The 23,244-nt window shown below is 45.6% G+C and overlaps 1 protein-coding gene across 1 annotated transcript in view; it reads left to right on the forward strand.

The window, feature by feature from the left end:
* Window positions 1-278: 278 nt before the first annotated feature.
* The window catches only part of LOC308306091 (glutamate receptor ionotropic, NMDA 3B-like), a gene marked incomplete at both ends in the record, with an annotated part of 122,950 nt that continues 99,984 nt past the window's right edge, over window positions 279-23,244 (forward strand). The window contains one exon of the mRNA XM_080750991.1: window positions 279-848. Coding sequence (XP_080607117.1) covers window positions 279-848 — 570 coding nt within the window. The remainder of the gene's footprint in view (window positions 849-23,244) is intronic.

A 23,244-nucleotide genomic window follows, 5' to 3' on the forward strand; every position in this document is an offset into this window, starting at 1 on the left:
TCTCCAGCGCGTCTTTTCTCTCACCAGCTGTCAACGCGGAAACTTTGAAAGGGGAGACAACAAAACGTCAATAAGACCGTCGACACAGCCCGCGTCAAAGAAATAATCGCCGCCGACAAAGTCAACATCAAGAAAGAAAGAAAGACAGAAAGAAAGGGGGGAATTAAAACACCAAGTCGGAGGGGAAGCGGGGGAGCCGGGAGAAGAGGGAGCTATGCCATCATCTCCTGCCGAGCGGAGCCCAGTCCTCCTCTGTTCTCTGTCGGAGCTACAGCAGCATGGTGTCTCTCTCTGGACCCTGCAGGACGCACTGCTTCACCCTGGGAACAAGAGCCCATGTTCTCCTGTCCTCCGCGGCCAGACCGCTGCTCCTGCTGCTCGTCCTGGCCGTGCTGTCCTGCACCTGCTCCCCGGAGCCCTGCCGCCTGCACCCGCAGCAGCCCTGCCACATCCTGGCCAGGATCGGACACACGGTGCGCCTCGGCGCGCTCCTGCCGACCCGCCAGCCGGCGCGGATACAGAATGCGCTCAACCGCGCCCTGGCCAGCCTCCGGCACCAGTCCGGCCCGGCGGACGCGTCCTCCTCCTCCGCCACCACGACGACCTCCCAGATGTCCCCCCTGCTGCCCTTCAACCTCAGCCTGGAGATGGTGGCTCGGACGCCCGCGGGAGGCGACCCGGAGTCGCTGCATATCAGCACCTGCCAGGACCTGGTGGTCCGAGGGGTGTCCGCCGTGCTGGCGTTCCCCCGCTCCTCTGAGGAGCTGATCCAGCTGGAGTTTCTGTCCTCCTTCCTGGAGATTCCATTCATTACCATCCTGGAAGATACAGAGCCCCTTCGGACCAAGGTAGACCCACAGTGGCTTTAATTGTGTTTTTACTTGTAGCCTACCTGTAGCATCTATCGAAAATATACTGGATGAAAATACATTATGAGTTTATGACATTTTGGTTTTGTGTTTGGTGATTCATGTCCAGCATCTGTATGGCAAATATGCATGCACAGTGCACACGCGCGCGCGCGCGCACACACACACACACACACACACACACACACACACACACACACACACACACACACACACACACACACACACACACACACACACACAGCCGGGCTATATTGACCAAATCAAATGTCACTGCAATGTTTAGCCAATATACTTGATATTGATAAAGTGATGGTGTTTTGGGGATGACTTGGCAACCTATACTTTCAGTTTCAGAATAATTTACAATGATTTCTTTTAGAAAACAACATATGGATTCAAGATTCAGTAAACAAAACAAAAATTATGAAGGAATTACAGAATAATAAGTATAGCAAAAAGATAAATATATTCCTCACTGGATGTGATGACCTAACAGGTAGAGGCATTGGTTGTTCATTTCACTCAGTCTAATAGCCTATTAAGTTCAGAACATCTATCACGTATTCACTTTATTGTAAAATGCAGCCTCTGAGTGAGCACTTCATCCATTTTCAATATCTTTATATAATGGTTCCTCTCATATTGCTCATTATAAGATATGCATGTCTGCATATCTAAAGTGGACTGTGGTCAGTTCCCACTGAATTTCAATATTTCAAACTTTAGTAATTTTTAAGAACATTGGTCTCTTCAGCATGCTAATTTCCAGGAAGGCAAAGACTAGTATAACATTCTTCAATTCAATGGAGCTTTATTGGCATGAGTAAACATGCATGCGTTTATGTTGCCAAAGTAAGTGTCAAAATATAATAAAAACAGTTGAAAATGGGGAACGTAGGCCTATACAGTTTCCATTTGCTTGGAATCCCAATGATGACATCATTGGTAGGAAGGTTCCTGAACTGCCCGAAGCCCATGCACCTCTGACACCGTCAGTAGACAGAAACTGGGGCATCTTATAATGGTCATTACTGAGGACCAATTACGAAGATAATATGGTTGAAAATGAAGTGAAGTGCTCCTTTAAGAACAGGAAAAGGGATAATAATCCCTTTATTCAATGCAAAAGGTAATGTGTACAAGGGATTTGTTATCATATATGATCTATATTAGGATATCCAAAATCCCAAATCTAGTGTCATGGTGTGAGTGAGGAGAAGGTATAAGTCACCCAATTACAATGAGACAGAGCAGAGGCACAGAATCTGTGGAGGGGGCACACGTCAGTCTGACGTCCCATTACTCGACGACAGCAGTCCAAATGGAGGAGTTTTAATATGACAGGGTACACAAGGAGCACAATAAATGAACTAAAACTACATGGGAAAACAATCGAAAATATACAACTGGAATACAGAACAATGCTGACTTACTACAATAGACAAACTCAGTGAACAGCAACCACAGGTGGGCTTAAATAAACACAGGTGAGCACTAAGGTCAATCAACACACGATTGGCTAGGGCTAAATAAGACCCATGTGAACTACATTTGCATGCAAATTACAAGACAGGTAGCAACAATTATGGCAGACAGGAAACACTTAAGAACATACTTACAAAATATAAGGAACACAGCAAACCTTGGTGCTACACAGAACTAAGAAAAGAAAATCAAACCTTCGGTTCGAAGTGAAGCAGTGAATTTGAACAGCAATACCCTGTGTGTGTGTGTGTGTGTGTGTGTGTGTGTGTGTGTGTGTGTGTGTGTGTGTGTGTGTGTGTGTGTGTGTGTGTGTGCACACGTGTGCGTGTGCGTGTGCACGCGTGTGTGTCTAGGGCTAGGCTGTGCAACAGTGGCCTTCTCAACCTGTCAACCTGTTCCTGTTTTTATATTCCAGCCACACACCGTTGTACTAGTGAAACATAACTCTGGCCATGCACCGTTGTACTAATGAAACATAACTCATGGCACTGTGTAGGCTGCACAACAGTGCCCTTCTGGTCACCCTGCGGTATTGCAGCAGTTCATGCTCACCGAGACAGGGAGACACACAAAGCTAAAGGTTGGGAGCGCTGTTCACCGCTCCAAAGAATTATGGAATAAAAGACAACTCAACAACACAGCTATAGAGTAAAACCCTAACTGCAACTAAAAACAATACGACAAGAAAACAACAGGGAGACAGAACTTGACACTGATCCTGACGACATAGTCTCATATCTATTCTTAAATCATATCACAATAAAAGTATCGATATATTATCCAGCTCCAGTGAGTTGTCTACATGGGGACACAAACAATCCTCAGAGGTGATTCATCTCTGACAGTTTACAAATGGCATTATTTTGCGTCCATTTTCATGCTCTCAGAGTTACATTAACGCTGAGGATTTTATGGTGCAGCATTTTGTTCCAAACAATTTTCTCCACAAGCCAGAATCCCAACAAGGGCTTGTGGAGCAGTTGTAAAAACAACACCAAACGCCTGAGCCGAAAATCCCTTTAAATTCCACTATAAGCACATCTCTCCTCCCTTTTCATCAAATACAGCTTCGATCAGTTTGATCTCTGGCGAGCTTCACCGGTGCACCAGCACCTGCCATCCCTGAGCATGCATGTTTAATGGTGGTTCTGTTTCTTGACTGTTGCCCTCTAGTGCTCCGGCATCGACGGCGTGTTAGCCCAGTGGCTCTCAAGACTTTTCAATTTCAAGGACCCCCATGACCCTGAGAGTGCAATTGGTTCTATTTGTACACTCTCTGAGTTACAGACCTGTAATGGTCCATTTGGAACCCAGTCAAGGAACCCGGAGGGTCCCTGGGACTAGGGATGGGACGATATGAACATTTCATATCACGATTATTGTGACAAAAGAAATCGCGATTTACAATATTATTGTGATAATCAAAATCCATTATCCTGGGAGTGGAACATTTGCCAAAAAATAGCAGATCTACGAGCTCACAACGCGTCGCAGTGCAACACGTTGTGAGCTTGTAGATCGTCTATTTTTTTGGCAAAGAAATTAAGATAGAGAGTGAAAAAAAGACTGTATCAAGTTGGTATATTATAAGTACGTTGAACCAATTATAGAGGGTTTAAGTGGTACCGTATATGCAGCTTGACAAATAAAAGGTGAATTGATCTCAGTGCATGATGGAGCACGATATCACGATAAATTAAATGTGTGTTTTTTTATCACGATAAACGATAATAGCGCGTATCGTCCCCATCCCTACCTGGGACCTCACATTGAGAACCACTGTGTCAGCCCGATGTACACCATAGTAGTAGGCCAGAGTAGCATGCCAAAAGCAGCTGATATACAAGCTCACAACGTGTCTCGACACCCTTGTCTATTAGATTGGCTATTGTTGGCTTGTGAAGTTGTGATTTGGTGCATCAGGAGGTTTTATCCTACTTGACACAGAGAGGCGTGTTTGCACGGGTAAATGTGTGTGTACATTTGTATGCGGTTCTGTGTCTGTGTTTAGTGAAGAGCTGTGTAATTTGGCAGCAATCAGAGCGAATCTGTCAAAGTTGAAATGTTGGAGAGAGTTGTGGTGTCTGCTGCGACTGTCTGTGGGCAACAGCCCAACAGCTTGTATTGCAGCAGGTTGTTGCGCGCCTTTGCATCTCGCTGGGTCGTGTGTGTGTGTGTGTGTGTGTGTGTGTGTGTGTGTGTGTGTGTGTGTGCGCGCGTGCGTGTGTGTGTGTGTAGGCTGGAGAAGGTGTCAAGATGGCCAGCCAAACAAGTAAATACAACACTACACCCTGACCTCACGGCCAAAAATCCTTCAATTCCACCATGAGCATCACCCCTTCCTTTATGCGCGTGTGTGTGTGTGTGTGTGTGTGTGTGTGTGTGTGTGTGTGTGTGTGTGTGCCTGCGTGTGTGTCCATGTTGGTATTCCTCTCAGCAGGCAAGGCTGTTTGCCAGTCAGTCAGTCCAGCTTCATATCTGCTTCTGACTGAGCAGTCAAGTGCAACACACACACACACACACACACACACACACACACACACACACACACACACACACACACACACACACACACACACACACACACACACACACACACACACACACACACACACACACACACACACACACACACACACACACACACAGCCTCGTCTAAGATGCACACACACTCATTTACACAAACACACACACACACACACACACACACTCTTCCTCAAGCAGGAAGACAGCATGAGTGAAGAGCCGTGTCAGAAAGACAGAGAGGACAGAGAAGCGATCTATATTGTAAGCCTGCAATCTCTGTCCCGTTATGTCTCTCTGTCAAGCCATGGATCGCTTCTTTCGATTTCATAAAATGTTCAAAGTAGGAACTGTTAAATCACAGCACTTGAGGAATGTTGCCGCCAATGCATGGAGATATAGAGAGAAAGTGCTGGAAAGAGTGTGTGCGAGAGAGAGAGAGAGAGAGAGAGAGAGAGAGAGAGAGAGAGAGAGAGAGGGATAGAGATAATGAGAGAGAGCGAAAGAGAGAGAGGGAATGGGGCAAAGAGAGCAGGATAGTCAGAGTGAAAAAGAAGATGCAAGGGACAGAGAGAGAGAGAGAGAGAGAGAGAGAGAGAGAGAGAGAGAGGAGGGGGTGTTCTGTCATGCTGTGGGAGGCCTTTCAGCTAAGCAGAGCTGTGCCACTGGGCAAAAGAAAGAAACAAGGAGCTCTCTCTCTCTCTCTCTCTCGCTCGCTCTTTCTCTCTCTCTCTCTCTCTCTCTCTCTCTCCTACCTCTCTTTCTCCATCTCTCTGTGTCTGTCTGTCCATCCACCACCCATTTACCATTCGTCCTTCCATCCATCCATCCATCTGTGGTTATTTGGTATGCATGCCATGCATGCATCGGTGCGTGTTTGTGCGCACGCTTGCATGCCAGTGTGCATTTCAGTGACTGGTGGACATCGTGTTCTCTGCATCTTTCCATCCCTCCCTGTCTCTCCCTGTTTGTCTGTCTCTCTCTTTCTCTCTGTCTATCGGTCGATCGACCTCCGTCTCTCTCTCTCTCTCTCTCTGTCTCTTCCAGGCTGTCTGTCTGTCTCATCGTCTGTCTCTGTGTCAAGGGTACTCCCTACTTAGACAGGGAGTCTGGGTGGGTAGGAGCAGACACAGGGTTGCTTGGGTCAACATGGAAGGAAATTATCTGGCTGTACATACATCGAATTGGCTTTGTTCGCTCGGCAGATAGCGAGACATGCAAACAGGAGATAAAATTCTTATTAAAATTCTTATTTACAAGTTGGTGGCAAGGGACAAGAGGCGCGCCCTGAGGGGAGGGGAGGGTTTGGATGTAGAGTGACAAACAAAACGAACAGCACTGCCAAGGAAATGAACCGAATCCATCACAGATTCCTCCGCAAAATGAGGATTTGTTTTCCTTTTTTTAATAAAAGACACAATTTATTTTTCTTACAAAACACTTTTCTCTCTTCTACAGTTTCTGGTGTTTCGCAGTGCAGATTTTCTGTGATCCCATTTGTCTGGAAAATTGAGGCCTGCACTGGAGATGAGGTGGAAAGAGAGGGAGAAAAATTGTATGGTAAAATCCTGAGCGTTAACACTCCAGATTGTACTGTGTAGGACAGAGACAGATGAGAGAGATTAAGATGAAGAGACACAATTTGAAGGAGCAAAATGAAGACGATGATGATGATCAGGGACGTGCAGAGAATGTCAGAGAGGCAGCGGCTGACATTTCTAAAAGGGCCTTTTGGTGAAAATATTGAAAATAGCAGACCACCAAGCTTGTGAACTTGGAGGTCGGCTATTTTCGGTACTTTATACCACAGTAAACTAAGCATAATTAAGTCAATAATGGAGATGTGGCTTAACGGCATGGATTTCTACACAGAGAGGGCAATTCTTTCAACATAAGATGCTGCATTCAAGTTCAGGAGTTTGGACTAGGCAATTCTCTTGAATGCTGCCTTCAAGAATGGCATGGAAAGAGGGGCATTTGCATTTCTTTCACCATAGTAAAAAATGCATTCATGGTCTGGAGAGGGCACTTTTTAAAGATGGATGTCTATGTGTGCACGTGCCTGATGATGATGATGATTAGAGAAGACAAGATAGCTGTCTGTAGTCTGTCTCCATCCATGGCGTCTCTCTCCCTCTCTTTCCCCCTCTCTGTCCCCCCCTCTCTCTCTCTCTGTGCTTAGTCAGACTGAGCAGTGGGATTTGGCTGCGTCTCAGTGAGGAAGTGCTTATTGCACCCAACCTACTTAAGCTAATTAGAACCACTGGGCGACCCCCAACTGTAAATCTCCCCAGTCCATCTAGCCGTGCCCTGGGATGGGAGGATGGGACAGGAGGGAGGAGCGAAAAGGAGGACGACAGGAGAGAAGGAACAGAGGGAGGGAGGGAGGATTCAGGGAAGATTAAAAAAAGAAAAAAAAGGAAATGGGTTTTTCCTCTCTCATCAGGGCTATTATGGGCATTTGGGGGAGGTGAATCGGCCATCAGCAGCCATTCACTGAATGAGGTCGGGAATGAGTTTGTGGAGATTTGATGTTGTAGAGTGCTGGGGTTTGCCGTAACCTTGATTAACCTGGGCCCCATGGATGACAACAGGTTTTTACAAAAGCAAGCCAAGGTATATAAAAAAAGAAAGTACAACGTCATTTTGCTATCACGCAATTCCAGGCGGCAGATTCGTCGCAGTGGGGTGTCGAACTCACGCCGGAAGTTCGGTGAAATAACATTGGAGTTTATGAGCGCTGGCGGGATAGCTTATGAACAAACACTATTTCTGATCGATTGAGACCTTTATAAAATACTCTGCTCAGGAAAATAAATATCATATTGTTTTCACACATTGCTTTCTTCTGTGAGGTATCCAAAGAGCACAAAGAACATTTCTAAACGCGCCAAGTATTGCTATACACTGCCCACCCTTTCCTGTCTGACAACAAAATCTTGCGATACCAGAACAGAAACGATACCTGCCGTTGTTTTGATCTTCAATAAAATTATGTACTGTGCACATCGAAAAGCAAGTGATTAGAAAACAACCTGTGATATGTCTTCTTTTATATTCCTGAACCAATTATATGACAAAGGTCGCAATCGTTCATGAATAGTGTTTGTTCATGAGCTGGTCCAGCCGGCTCCATTCACTGCCATGTGTTTCATCGAACTTCCGGTGCGAGGTTTGGCATCATGATGAGCGTCATCCCTGGCGTCTAGAGCGACCTTTCCTTCAGAAAGAGCTTCCTTGTACAAAAGCAGGAAGATCTTCTTGTCTACTATCTTCCTATCTTCTTCTATCTTCCCGCCCTGATTTTTCCTGCCAATCCGGGTTACTGAACTGTTAACTATTCCACAATCTCTCAATGGCATATAGAGTCTGGAACCCTACACCTCCTGAAATCCAAACACGGAAGTTGGCATCTGTTCGTCATTTCCGTTCACGGAAATATATTTTAAAATATCGATATTAATTTATGATTTCTTTTCATTTCCATTTCTGCTAAGCAGCAAGCTACTTTCTGCTTAGATGATGTTGATTTATATTAGGACAAATCTGAGCAACTGTAAGGACGAGACGGAAGTGGGGAGGAGGCTCTGATAATACTTTTTTAATTATTGCTTATTATTCGAGCTTTCGTGCTCCAGACTGTACTGAAGCATTTGCAAATTGTGGGAGGCAACAGTCTGACCATGTGAGTCTACTGAACCGGGAACCTTTTGGCCACACATACACACCTACAAAGATGAAGCACGCGCAGATCCCGTATGAACAATATTTCAAACACGAAAGTTATTATTTACATTTCTTGTGTTGCTTTTTTGCATTGATCATAAATGGCAGATCTACAAGCTCACAGCACGTTACTTCGTGCCGTGCTGCGAGCTTGTAAATCTGCTATTTATCTTTTAATTTGAGAAATCTTGAAAGTGTGAGAACTACTGATGTAGAAGGCACTTGTAGTATCGGTATCGGGTCTTAAGTTATGGGTAATAAAATGCACTCTGCCCCCTATACATAGTTTTAATAAAATGCTCACTGCCCCTATACTGATTCCACATACAAGCTGATAACATCGAGGAAAATCCTTCTGTGGATCATGACTTCTTTTCCTACGATGTATTCACAGCAAGAGATTGGGAGGAAAGTGGTATTGCTGATTCCTCAACGTGATTAGGCAGGAAGGGGGATGCTAGTAGTCGGAATTCATTATTTGTCAGTCTTCACACTGTGCGCACAGCATTTCTTTTTCTTCTCTAGCTTAGTTACTGTCGCATTTACTCGCTGATACAGAAAGGTATATTATTGAAATGTGGCAAAGGAATGCAATCACGTGGCATTCTAATCATGCGTTTCAACCGTGGGATTATGAATGGCAGTTGTGGTTCGGCGCTTTGCGGTTTAGTGACTGTGCTTTAGCTGCCTGCTGTCACGGTGCACCCATTAAAAAAATAAAAAATAACAGGAAGGATGTAAATCAAGAGGCATATTTCGCTGGGTTTGTTTCGGGCTGTAATTACTTCTCATCTTTACCTATCAAAACTTTAGCACTTTTTTACTTCTGTCTGCTTGTAATGTTCGCACATCAGGAATTCAGCTGCTTCTTCTGTTGCACTTAATGCAAGCCCCTCCAGACAAGAGCGTGCCTAACATATAAATGCAACATGTAAATGAGTAGCGATTACAGCCTTCCTCCTGCAGTTCAGCCTGGCTCTGACATATCCTCCTCCAATATGTTAAACTCAGAAATACTGTAAACACTCGTACAGAATATGTAACATATTTTTCTTATACTATACATTAGCCATTTTAACCTCATATTCCCTCTACGCCAAATCTCTTAAATAATATTGTAGTAAGTGTGTAAGTGAAAATACGTACATTTGCGTGTGACCTAACTGACTAACTTAAATGACTTGACGAAAGACATGACGAACATAATCAGTTATGTGTTATATTGAGTGGGCGCTACAAATCAGAATTTGGTTATATTATGAATGCAATGATAATAAACATAATTTTCATCTTACTATACGCGACACTGTGCACTTTGAGCTTGTAAATCTGCTATCTTTGCTGAATATTCACCCCAGAATAGGGACACTAGCGTTTCACGTGGTAACTGCTGAATTACACCGTGAAACGCAGTAACGTGACAAATTATTCCTACACTTCCAACGACTTTGATTCCGATTGGCAGTTATTGTTTTGATAGGGAAGTAACATTCCACCACCCCACCCGCCATCTATCCATCCAACAGTCTTATAAGTCTTTCATTAACTCACTCCATTTTTAAATGCCCCGGCTCATTCTTCTTAGTAAAATGAAGATTAGTGCAGTAAAAAACCCAATTTGCCCCTTTGAATGAAATTACATATTAATCCTGAGACCCTGCTGAATAGGACGTATTGTGGCTCGAGCTAGCCTCGCTCTCTGAGGACACACACGTGCACGTCAATGTGTTCGCAGTTCGCACTCACGGGCACATGCATACACACAGGCATGCATTCCTGTATGTATGTATGCACGTATATGTACCGTGCACTGGAATGTGCACGCACACCTGCATTGGTTATTCCCCAAGACAGACAGACACACACACACACACACACACACACAATAACCTAGCCGCACAGACCGCCCACACACAAACATCAATGATAGGCACGCACACACACACACGCGTGGAGGTAGTTGGTGCTCAGGTTATTAAACCCTAATGAAGCTTCCAAGGGCCGCTGTGCCTCCTGTGTTCCTCAGAGATGACGGAGGGGGATTTGTCTCACCAAGCCCCAACACAGAGGAACAAATGAGGGAGAGAGAGAGAAAGAGAGAGAGAGAGAGAGAGAGAGAGAGAGAGAGAGAGAGAGAGAGAGAGAGAGGGACAAGGACAAAATGCTTGTATGCAGGGGTGTCACAAGGGGGAGGGGGGGGAGTGGGACTGAGTTACTAGGGCCCAAGGTGGAGGGGCCTTAATTATTTTATACTTTAGCTATTGAAAAATAGCAGATATACAAGCTCACTGCGCTGCAAGCTTGTAGATCTGCTATTTTTGAAAAGTCGTGAACATGTGTGCAAATCTTTGAATATGTGTATTTTTTAAGCGAACATTTGTAAAACAAATATAGCTTCTGGGGGGTCCCTGGAACTAAATATTTAGAGATGGGGGTCCGTGGCCAAATATATATCATTTTGGGGGTCCTTCACAAGAAAAGGTTTGACCATCACTGACATAGAAACAGGATTTGAAATATTCAAAGACTTCAAAAACGTAAAAAATAGCAGATCTACAAGCTCGCAGCGCGGCACTCGGTGCCGCGCTGTGAGCTTGTATATCTGCTATTTTTCAACAGTTAAAGCATTCATGGGGGGCCCACAGTGAATCCTTGTACCCAGGGCCCAGAAATTGGTGTGACACCCCTGCATGTATGTGAGCCAGGGCTGCAGGCGAAACTGACAGCTTGAGACGACCAGGGCCACTCACTACAAACAGCTCAAAGCGGCATTCTCTTCATTAGGCTTGTGATGACAGTCAAATGCGGTCCTGCACTGAGCCGGATTAATTGAGCGAAGAAGAAACGGCGCTGTGCTGTGCTGTACTAAAAAGAGTCTAAGCGACTGTCTTGTCGTTAACAGCTTGGCGCGCGGGCCGGGCGCGCGGTTGGTTTGAGTTGCGGCTGTTGATAGCAAGCAAGCAAGTCGGTTGCTGGTTGGCCTGGGAGAGTGGTCACCCAAGTGTTGTTGCGCGGTGCATGTGCTCAGGCTATTATAATAGCCGAAAGAGAAAGGTGCGGGTGAGTAACGCGCTGAGGTGAGATCCACGCATCACTGGTGCATTTGTTTTTCTTCAGGGGCAGGTAGAGGGGCGGGGGCGCAAAAAGAATGGAAGCAGAGCACTGAAGGATGGAGGCAGGCAATAGAGGAAAGGGTAGGGTGGGGGTCTGAGGGAAACAGAGAGGTGGGGAAATGAAAGATGAAGTAGAGCTCGAGGTAGTAAAGAGAAAGGCCGTCTCACGTCTCACATGAATGCAAGGCTGAATGGATAGATGGGTCACAGTTATCAGAATAGTCTTAGTTTAGCTCTGAGAGTGTAAACCAGTGTTTCTCAAACTTTTACATTTCAAGGTCTCCCCTTAACTCCGACAGTATACAAATGGAACCAAATGGACCCGTTAGGGTCCATTTGGTTTGGTGTAAACAATGGACCTGTATGGACCCCAGTTAAATTAACATTGAGCACAGAGCGAGGGACGCAGGAGGTCACAGGAGGATGGACGGAGAGAGGGAGAGGCAGAGAGTGCGAGAGCAACTGAAGAATGGATGAAGCTTGAGAGGAAAACAGAGAGGAGTTAGGGAAAGGAGCGTGGAGGGAGTGGTGGTGAGAGGACTAATGCAGGGACGGACACGGTTATACGTGACGTAGAGATGGAGAGATGGAGAGGATGGATGGATAGGTGGAGGCAAGGATGTGCAGAGAATGTTAGAGAGGCAGGGCTGAAATTTCTAAAAGGGCCTTTTGGTGGAAATATCAAAAATAGCAGACCTCCAAGCTCACAACGCGTTGCGCTACGTTTGCATTTCTTTCACCATAGTAAAAACTGCATTCATAGTCTGGAGAGACTGGCACTTTTTACAGACAGATACAATGGCAATTTGATGTCTATGTGTGCACACGTGCCTGGGTGAGAGGACTAATGCAGGGACGGACGCGGTATAGGTGATGTAGAGATGGAAGGATGGATGGATGGGTGGAAGGAAGGAAGGAGTGGTAGCACATTATGAGGCAGCAGCACTAGGGGGCACGTAAAGGTTTGCAGGGTGGAATGGAAGGAGAAATGGATGGAGGGAGGGAGGGAGGGGTTGGTGGTGGTGGAGTAGAAGCAGGGACTGAGCGACAGAGTAATAACAGGGATAAATGGAGGTATAGAGAGAGAGAGAGAGAAGGAATGATTGAGTGAATTAGACTGGTGGAGGGAGGCCGGCTGCCGGTGTGCTCCCTCTTCCATTGAGGAGTTTGATGGAGGCGGTTTTATCTAGCGGTGTGCCAGTTCATTAGAGGATTACCCACTGATAACTTACACTTATCGCTGATTGAAAAAAGAAAGGGGAAAAAAACACACACACACACACACACACACACACACACACACACACACACACACACACACACACACACACACACACACACACACACACACACACACACACACACACACACACACACACACACACACACACACACACACACACACACACACACACACACACACACCCCTTATAAAAGCATAGACCCAATAGAGAAAACACACAGAAGCCCTGTTTTCACAGAGGTACACACACACGCACATCTATAAAAAAAACATGCACCAATCAATGAACACACATACAAGCACAGTACACAGGAGACGTGCACTATATGGACTACCAGACAGACAGACACACACACACACACACACCCATCCAATCCTCCTTTCCCGCCTCACTCCGCCCTCACACACCTACTTCTTTGTATACTCCTACAATACAGCTGATCGTGTGGATTGAGCAGTAATTGTGTGTGTGTGTGTGTGTGTGTGTGTGTGTGTGTGTGTGTGTGTGTGTGTGTGTGTGTGTGTGTGTGTGTGGCAAGTCTATTACCATGTTCCAGTTTACTATATACTGTATAGTGTGTGTGTGTGTGTGTGTGTGTGTGTGTGTGTGTGTGTGTGTGTGTGTGTGTGTGTGTGTGTGTGTAAGTGTGTGTGTGTGTGTGTGTGTGTGTGTGTGTGTGTGTGTGTGTGTGTGTGTGTGGGGACTATAGGAGGTTGACTAGTCAAGCCAGAAAGCCTGGCATGTAGGCCAGGTGTGCTTGGTTGATAAGAGCAGACGGACGGACAGACAGAAAGACAGGCAGTTGGATTCAAGGTCCAGCTGCTCCTACAGGTCATAGGTGAGATGACACTATAGGAAATGGCTGATGAACAGACAGATTAGTGTGAGAGACAAACAGAGAGGCTGAGAGACAGAGAAAAGTTTTACACCAGGGGTTCTCAAACTTTAATCTTGTCAAAGACAAATTCTATATGCACTGGCTGCGGACCACCATCAGAAAATATACAAGATATGTTGTATCCACCTGTTTCCGCGATAATTTACTGTAGAATTATTTGTGGGACACTTCCGGAGAACAGCCAACATACAAGCTCACGTCGCGTCGCAGATGCAACTGCTTGTAGATCACTCGAGTCTCGGCTGCGCCTGCGACGCCGGAAACTGACGCACACCTTCTGCGCAATGCACGATGGGACATTGGAAACTTGTGGATATAAAAATATAAAAACTATTTTACTTTCAGCATCAAACGTTCCAGTCCAGGGTTCCCACTCAAGCTCAATGACTGCGGTATCCAGCTCTAAGTGCTCTGATATAGGCCTATTAGTTTTTATTTTCCCCATGGTCATGTTTCATATTTGGAGTTCAACATAATCATCAATCCGAAGGTTGTTACGTCTGAATTGAGTATCCAATGCAATTTGTTTTAGAGGTCAGGTCGGCAAGAGAGGACAGCATTTTAGCCAGCTCATTGCTAACTGATTTGTTGCAATCGAGCGTTGTATTTTGCTCCAACCATTAGGTCTTTTTCTGTCTGTGAATATAGGCTCTGAGAAATCTTGCCAACTTCATTGCTTAAACAGTACATTTATTTGTTTGGACTTCTTCTGTTGCTCTAGTAGGTCTTTGTAAAATGTATTCTGTTGGTTGAGCTATTCATGTAATACTGAGAGTGATGCGAACCCACTTTGGTGGCATGATCACCCTTATAAGCTAGTGTAGCAGCGTAGATAGGGTAACAATAGAACGCTGTCAAAGTTCTTGATCCACTCCAGTGCTCTGAATTGTAGTGTGGCATTAGTAATTTCAGTCGAGCATTAAACTGATTAAAACGCACAAAGTCTTATTTGGAGCGTTCTTGGGAGCAATTTCAAAGTTTAGAGCATTGCACCTCACAGCGTGCAGCACCAAACAGAAAACAGAATGTTAATGTACACTCTCAGTATTTATTTATTTATTGAATGCAAAGTCCTTAAGCCAAGCCGTTACCTCCTGATCTGCAGTATGGAGGGCGACTAATCCTCCTTTTAGTCTTTGGAGAGGGCAAGCTCTAAACATGAGCTCCTTTCTTGCTCTTCTCCACAAGCACAACGTGGGCTTGGGCTACTGCCTCATTTGTGATGGCTGGTAAAGCAGGGGCCTGAAGCTACTGTATTAAGGGTTGACCACTGTCCCCTTGTGAGGTTGGTGCCAGCCAGGGACCTGTTGAGTGGGGTCCGACACCAGGGGGCCTTTTCCACAGGCAAAGAACCAGTTCCAGAACCAGTGCCGGTTCAACTTTCTTGGGAACCTTGGTTCGTTCTTGCGAACCGGCTTGCTTTTCCACCAGATTGAACCCACAAAAACCAAGGATTTTGTTGGGAAAGAAAAAAGTGATGTTGTTGTGACCAGCGTGAAAGCGAACGGACACTCCTCTCCCTCTCTAACACACACACACATACACACACACACACACACACACACACACACACACACGCACAGAGGAAAGACTGCATGTTGACGCGAGGTTAGCAGAAACATTCGCAAGCCCTTGTAAGCAGGCTTAGACAGACAAACTGATTCTGAGTTAACAGTTCATAAACGATTTCCTAGGATTATGTTTAATATCAGCGGGTGGTACAAATTCATGGACCACTAGTCCATTTTGGTTCCAAATTCCATCGCGCAACACGATGTAACATTACCGATCCGCTCGCTCGGATTGGGGAGATAACTCCAGACATATATGTGTTAAAATGGGGGGTGGTACAAGTAAGTGGTCCATTTAGATCTATCTGTATTCTGTAACCTCACGGTTTCTATCGCGGGAGGGGGGTTGATGAGGTCGCCAAAATAAATCCCTCGTAATATGGGGTCGTGCTAGAAAAAAGTTTGAGAACCCCATGGTCTAGAATCTAGACCATGGGGTTCTCAAAACCTAGCTGAGGGCTACCAGCCCAAAATGTACCGTAACACCCATTCAATATACATGTAAAAAACAGAAAATATTAATAGATATTATAACATTGTACTCACTGTACTGTACTGTAATCATACTGTATAGTAGGAATTGTAATTGAATGAAACGATTGCAACTTCTCACATTGGGCATACAGACAGCATGACCATTTATTGCACACTCTGCATATTATGCACTGACAACACAGTTTAGTTTTTTTTTCTTTTTCTTTTTTTATAGTTTTTTTTATAGTTTTTTTATAGTTTTTTTTTGTCCTTTATTCCATGTCAGTCTCTCTACCTTAGTGGGAAACCTGGCACTGGGAAGAGGAGGCTAGCTTGTCAAAGTCAGGGTTGTATGAGCTGGTTGCAAGTTTTAGGCAGGCCACAAGGTGCTCATCTGTCATTGTGGCTCTGTACTTTGACTTGATGAACTTCATGTGAGAAAAAGCAGACTCACACAGGTAGGTTGATCCAAATTCAAATGGGTCTGAGCGGCTTTGGAGCGAGGAATTTCCTCCGCTCCATTCCTCCGCTCCGCTCCGCTCCAAGCCGACCCTATTGGGGCCGCGCGCCGCATGTTTCCAACAAAACAGAGCCGTGCGCAGTAGCCTACTAGTGCAGTGAAGCCTTGTTGGCACCGCGGAGATGGAGAGGAGAACAGACAGAGAATTTCCTTTTATCACGATTTCACTCATCCACACACGTAGGCTATGTTTATAATACATAGCCTACCTTGTGTCAGTTAAGTTATATATCACCAGCCAGTCAACGGATACGAATTCAAGTGAGACTGATTGAAAAACACACGCCACGACTCGCCTCCGTCTCTCGGTTGTGGTGATTAATCAATAACCAGCTGGATTTAATATTGCCCGTCTTATTAAAAAATACAATGCCTTAGATTAGATGGCGTCTTTTGTAACAGTGAACGCAGGTCTCCATCAAGCCGAGGCTCACGTAACGTTACCGCAGGCATTTGTGTTGGGAACACTTGTTGTGCAAAGCAAAGGAGAAAGTGTTTCGCATATGGTAGCAAAATCCTTTTTTTTTATTTTGGCTGGTGACTCTGATTGACGACCCTGAGCGGAGCGTGGAGCGAGCGCGGAGCGAGAAATGCGAAAATCAACGTGAGCGACGGAGCGGCGGGGAGCGGAGCGGTGCGGTGGCCGACCAGAGCGATGAGCGAGCGGGACAAGAGCCCTCTGGAGCGCGGAGCGGCTTTAGTTGCCGCTCCACTCCGCTCACATGCTCTGCTACACGTTGAGTTGAGTTCAGTCAACATCATCCACTCGCTCGGAGTCGTTTCACTGAAACGCCCGATGTATGTCCTCCCCCCCCGAATTAATAAATTATTTCTTTGAAATCATCTCGCGGTCCACTGGTAACCAGCCCGCGATCTACCGGTCGACCGCGATCGACTGGTTGGGCACCCCTGGTCTAGATGGAAGTCAAGCAGGGTATCTGTGTGGAAAATATCTGTGTGGATCGGTAGATAGTGAGAGTCTTTGACCTTTTGAAGCATCCTTTGAGTACATTCTCCCAGACTGATATGTGGAGGGGCTATATGTTTTGATGACACAGGAAGCCAGAGGAGTGGTGTCGAGCGAATAGTCACGGTTATGATTCTTATTGTTGTGTTGAAAACTCTGTGTTGAATCAACACTCAGGACTTTACTGCGCCGTAGAGTCTTGAAAAGTTGAGAGAGAGGGTGAACGAAAGGTGTAAAGCATGGGTCTTCAACAGGGGGTCCGGGACCCCTAGGTGGTCCTCAGAGTTACTACAGGGGGTCCTCCAAATCTTTGAGTGATAGAAAGTTTTTTTCTCCTTTTTTATATTAACCACTTCAACCCTAGTGTCCATATTCTGAGAACTTTAGACAAAAATAGCAGATCTACAAGCTCACAAAGCCTCGCGCTGCGAGGCGTTGAGAGCTTGTAGATCGGCTATTTTCGGCAAAGAGGTTTGGTGTAGAAGGGGGAAAAGAGCACACTAAGTGCAGAGTGAAATGTCAAGTTTATTAAGTATTGGCGGTTCAAGTGGTTACATATCTGATAACACAAATTGACATGAATCCAAAATACACTGATGATTGGGCTGTGAAACGATTAAACTATATGGAATCTATGAAAGGTTGTGGGGGTCCCTGCTTCATCTCTCTCTCTCAGCTAAGGGGTCCTTGGCCTGAAAAAGTTGAAGACACCTGGCGTAGAGTCTTGACAAGTTAAGAGAGAGGGTGAACGAGGGGACACAGGTGAGAGGAGAGAGGTGTGTGTGTGTGAGGAAGATGTGAAATTAAACAGATGGCGGCAGGTCACGGCTGGGAGAACACCAAAACGAGGCTAACCAAACACCCAGCAGTAGAGATTAAAAGGGAGGGAGAGGCAGACAGACATTAAGGAGAGAGAAATAGATGGACAGACATTTGAAGAAGCAGACAGACAGTGAGACAGATACAGACTGAGGGAAATAGGGCTGTCACGATTATGACATTTTACATGACGATTAATTGTCACTCAAATAATTGCGATTAACGATTTCATTGTGTTTTTGTCGCTGACAATTACACAGTTCTGTTTGGCTTTTAGGCTTTGAAGTTGCACATGGTAGATATGACACATAACATAAATATACAAAGAAATTACTGACATATTTGACAACTTTACACTTTAAAAAGAACATTGATAGTGGAAATAGACGATCTACAAGCTCACAGTGCGTCGCGATGTGAGCTTGTAGATCTGCTATTTCCACTATTTTCTAAATGTTTGAACATTATAAACATTTTTCAACATGTAAACGATTGTGATGATTATCCCAAAATAATTGCGATTATGTCAAATAATTGCAATTAGACGATTATGTAATAATTGTGACAGCCCTAGAGGGAAATACATAAATGAGAAACAGGAGGAAAAAAAAGGTTGGATGAGAGAGGGAGGGAGATGAAGAGGCAGAGATGCAGATTGATGTGCGGACCAAGACTTTGCAAGACTAGTGAGTCTTTAGCGAGTAAGAATCAAAGAGAGAGAGAGAGAGAGACAGGGGAATAGACAGAGAGACAGAAAGAGAAACAGTATGAGAAGAATACTAAAGGATTGGCAAGTATAAACATTGGAAAAACTAACAGCAAAGAGGGGAGAGATATACAAACAGTTGGACAAGAGCGGGAGGGAGACAGCGGGATGTGAGAAAGAATAGCGAGCTGTCACAGATGAAATGATGTAAGGAACAGACGAGGCGCGGACAGGAGGATAGGTTGATGCTGAGCTCTACTGGGGTAACTCTCCTACACTTCCTCTTGTGATTTTTCTGTGTTTGGATTTGCCAAGAAAACAGCAGTGAGTTACAACCCATCTGGATGGGTTTCAACACCAGCTGCCTATAGCCGTCTGTAGGATACAAGATCATGCACAGATGCAACAAGAGACAAGACAGATACTGTGTGCGTGCACACACATACACGCACGCACACACACGCACACACACGCACATCCACACACGCAACAGCTGCCAACAAAGACCAAACATGTCTATGAACACACAGATGGGGCGTCCGTAGCTTGGTGGGTAGAGACACCGTCTGGTAATTGGAGGGTCACCGGTTCGCCTCCCGGCCTGCCAGTGTCTGCGTGTTAAAGTATCCCTGAGCGAAACGCGCTTAAAAATAACCACCCCAAGCACTCATGATGCCTATCTGAGCAGCCATCAGCTGGGTGAAGTTCAAACTGAATTCCCCCCCAACGCACCATGCACAAATGCGTGCGCGCACACACTCATATGCGCTAGCAAAAGCTCTGTCCCAGGGCATCTGTCACACGCGCGCACGCACACACACACACACACACACAGTTATCATCTGTTGGCGAGGTTACCCCAGAGTTTTGTCCGTCTGTCCGTTAGCATCTGATGACCTCTGTGTTTGAGCTGTCTCCATAAACAGAGGCTGCATGGAGCTAACAGATAAACACTGAGTGAACGGCCCGGACCAGCAAGCAGGCTGTCAGCTACTACTGCCAGTGCTGCTGGTGTTGGTGGTGGTGCTAGTAGTGGTGTTGCTGGAGGTGGTGGTGGTGGTGCTAGTAGTGGTGTTGCTAGAGGTGTTGGGGCGTGCAGTGGAAATGTCAGTAGTCATCCATTATCCTGGGGTGGAACATTTCTTCAGCAGATCTTGCGACGCGTTGTGAGCTTGCAGATCGGCAATTTTTTGGCAAAGAGATTTGGTAGAGAGTAAAAAAGACTGTACCAGTAAGACTCCCTAATCGGGAGATAAGCGACCGTTGGTCGCTTATCTCCACAAATAGGCCAAAAGTTTGTTTTACCAATTATCAAGACATACGGGCAGTTGACAGTTTGCCATACTCATTGAAGTTGAATCTCCATATATGGAGATAACCTACGCATCACACTAAGTCTGACCTCACCAGCCCATATTTGGGCATGAGCAACTTATGTCTCCATATATGGAGATATGATGACATCACACAGTCCTCAGCCGATGATGTGGCGTGATGTCATACAATACACAAACGAGCCCTACAGTATAAAGGGGCAATTCTTGCCAGGAAAGAAGCATTTCTTCGACTCAGACCTTATCGCCAGGGTTGGCTTATAGCAGCTGTCGGTAGGACCATATATGGATTCTGTTAGTGTGGATCTCCTAACAGGGCATCATCTGGGATACAATCCCTTTTATGCCCATATATGGAGATCCCTAACAGAATCCCTTTCATGCCCATATATGGAGATCCCTAACAGAATCCCTTTTATGCCCATATATGGAGATCCCTAACAGCATCCCTTTTATGCCCATATATGGAGATCACTAACAGCTAACAGAATCCCTTTTATGCCCATATATGGAGATCCCTAACAGAATCCCTTTTATGCCCATATATGGAGATCCCTAACAGAATCCCTTTTATGCCCATATATGGAGATCCCTAACAGAATCCCTTTTATGCCCATATATGGAGATCCCTAACATAATCCCTTTTATGCCCATATATGGAGATCCTTAACAGAATCCCTTGTATGCCCATATATGGAGATCCCTAACAGAATCCCTTTTATGCCCATATATGGAGATCCCTAACAGAATCCCTTTTATGCCCATATATTATGGAGAAATCCCTGCTCTGAGTATCTGACATCAGTGTGATGTCACCTGTTTATGCCCATATATGGAGATCCCTGCTCTGCGTATCTGGTTGCTATGGTAAACAGTTGGTTGCTAGGGTAAAAAAACATGGTTGCTATGGTAAACAGTTGGTTGCTAGGGTAAACAGTTGGTTGCTAGGGTAAAACCATGGTTGCTAAGGTGGTTGCTAACGCACACTAACAGACCAGCAACAACAGACTGTTGCCACAGCAACGTACACAAAGGTTTGTGTACACATGTGGTGTGATGTCATACTGATGCGGAGATATGAGCAGGGCAAAGGTGTGACGTGTGACGTGTGACGGACGGACGGCCGGTGGAGGTTTTCATAGTAAACTGCTCCCTGACGGTCGCAATCAAGTATTTACAGGTCCATTTGACCAATTACAGAGGGTTTAAGTAGTACCGGATATGCAGCTATGCATAAAAGGTGAATTGATCCCAGTGCATGACAGAGGACGATAAATTCAATCTCCACGATACGATTATCGTGAGTGTTTTTTATCACGATAAACGATAATAGCGATTATCGTCCCATCCCTACGGATGAGATGTGGACATACGAGGTCTCTCGTACGACAGCGACGATATGCATATTATTCACATTCACATAGCATCAGCTGCAAACAGCGCTTCTATAATAGGACAGAAGCAGACAGGCAGACGCATGCAGGGATAGGAGAAGGAGAGAGAGGGGGACCGGAGAGAAAGAAAAGTTGTTGGCAGGCGTGAGTATATGTGGTGGATAGATGGATGGACGGAAGGATGGAAGCAGAGAGGGAGATGGAGAGAGAGTGAGGAGGGCTGAAGTAGACTGCATGAAGGGAAAAGAACTTTGAAAGCGGAAGGCGAGAGAGTGATGGGAGGGGAGGGCGAGCCCGATTTATACCTGGTTGCACATCGTGTCTCGCGCCGAAAATAGCTGATCTACAAGCTCACAACGCGTCCCAGCGCGACGCCTTGTGAGCTTGTAGACGGGCTATTTCCGGTGCGAGACACTGGCGCGCAACAACGTATAAGTCATGCGTGAGGGGCCAATCAAGAAAGAGTGAAGAGGATGCAGCTGCTGGCAAAATGAAGCCACTGAAGTATGTGTGTGTGGGGGGGGGGGGGCTATAGTGGACAGGAAGGGGTAGTTACCATACAGGCACAGAACGAGTGACTGAAGCGGGGACTGCAGTGAGAAGAAGAAGACAGGGAGAGAGACAGTAAGTAGGAGCGAGAGGTGGAGAGCAGAGATTCTGATTAAATTGGTCCCCAGATGTTTCCTGCCACGGTGTCCTTGGTGACAGAGGGCAGACGATGCTCCAGACACACTCTGTGACTCAGATTCGCTGCTCCCCTCATCTTCTGCCAAGTCACCCTATAGAACCGCACGCTGCCATAGTAGCTCACATAATTAGATCTGCAACGCGCATCCAGTTCGCAGTCACACGCGCTGCAGAATGCCAGAGCAGGCCCCGCACACAACAATAAACCAATGAGTGGAATTAAGTAGCAATATTGCAACGCAGAACTTCTTATCTTTAACCCGCAGCAGCAGTGTCCGTCTTTTGAGTCCCTCAGGCAGCTGCAAACGAGAAGGGGAAACTTGGGTTTTCAGCATAATTCCTCCTCAGTTGGAGTGATAGGTACAGTATGATATAACAATGCTGTAGCGCTGCAGGCAAGAGGTTAGCCGTGGTGCTACAGTGACCCGTACAGTATGTATAATAGAACAGAAACGAGGTCTAGAGTTGTAAGTTAAAAAGCAGCATAAGGATACCTCGAGTAGGGCACGGAACCAGTCTTAACACAGAGATATCTCCGGAGTGACGGGCTGCATCTCATTTTCATTCAGACAAGTAGAGTGGATTAATGGGACTCCCGAACTGGCACAGGAATTCTCATTCAAAACATTCAACAGTGGTGGTAATAATAACCAACCAAGTCACTTGAGACAGGACTCCATAGAATATTGAAAGTGATGTTGTTGTCATGTAAATGAGCCCAGGTAGGAACAGCTTGTGTGGGTGTAGCCCAGCGGTGTCAGAGGAAGCAGCCTTAGTTTACCCAAATTTAATCCGAAAAAAAGTTTTAAAGCAGCTTTATTTATATATTATTTTGTCACCTCGACAACATCCAATCAAAGCGTCTAGATGTCATGCACAGCAGATATGCCTGGAAACTGAGAAACTAGTTT

Source organism: Nannobrachium achirus (assembly GCF_963921795.1).
Source record: "Nannobrachium achirus genome assembly, chromosome: 20".
NCBI lineage: Eukaryota > Metazoa > Chordata > Actinopteri > Myctophiformes > Myctophidae > Nannobrachium > Nannobrachium achirus.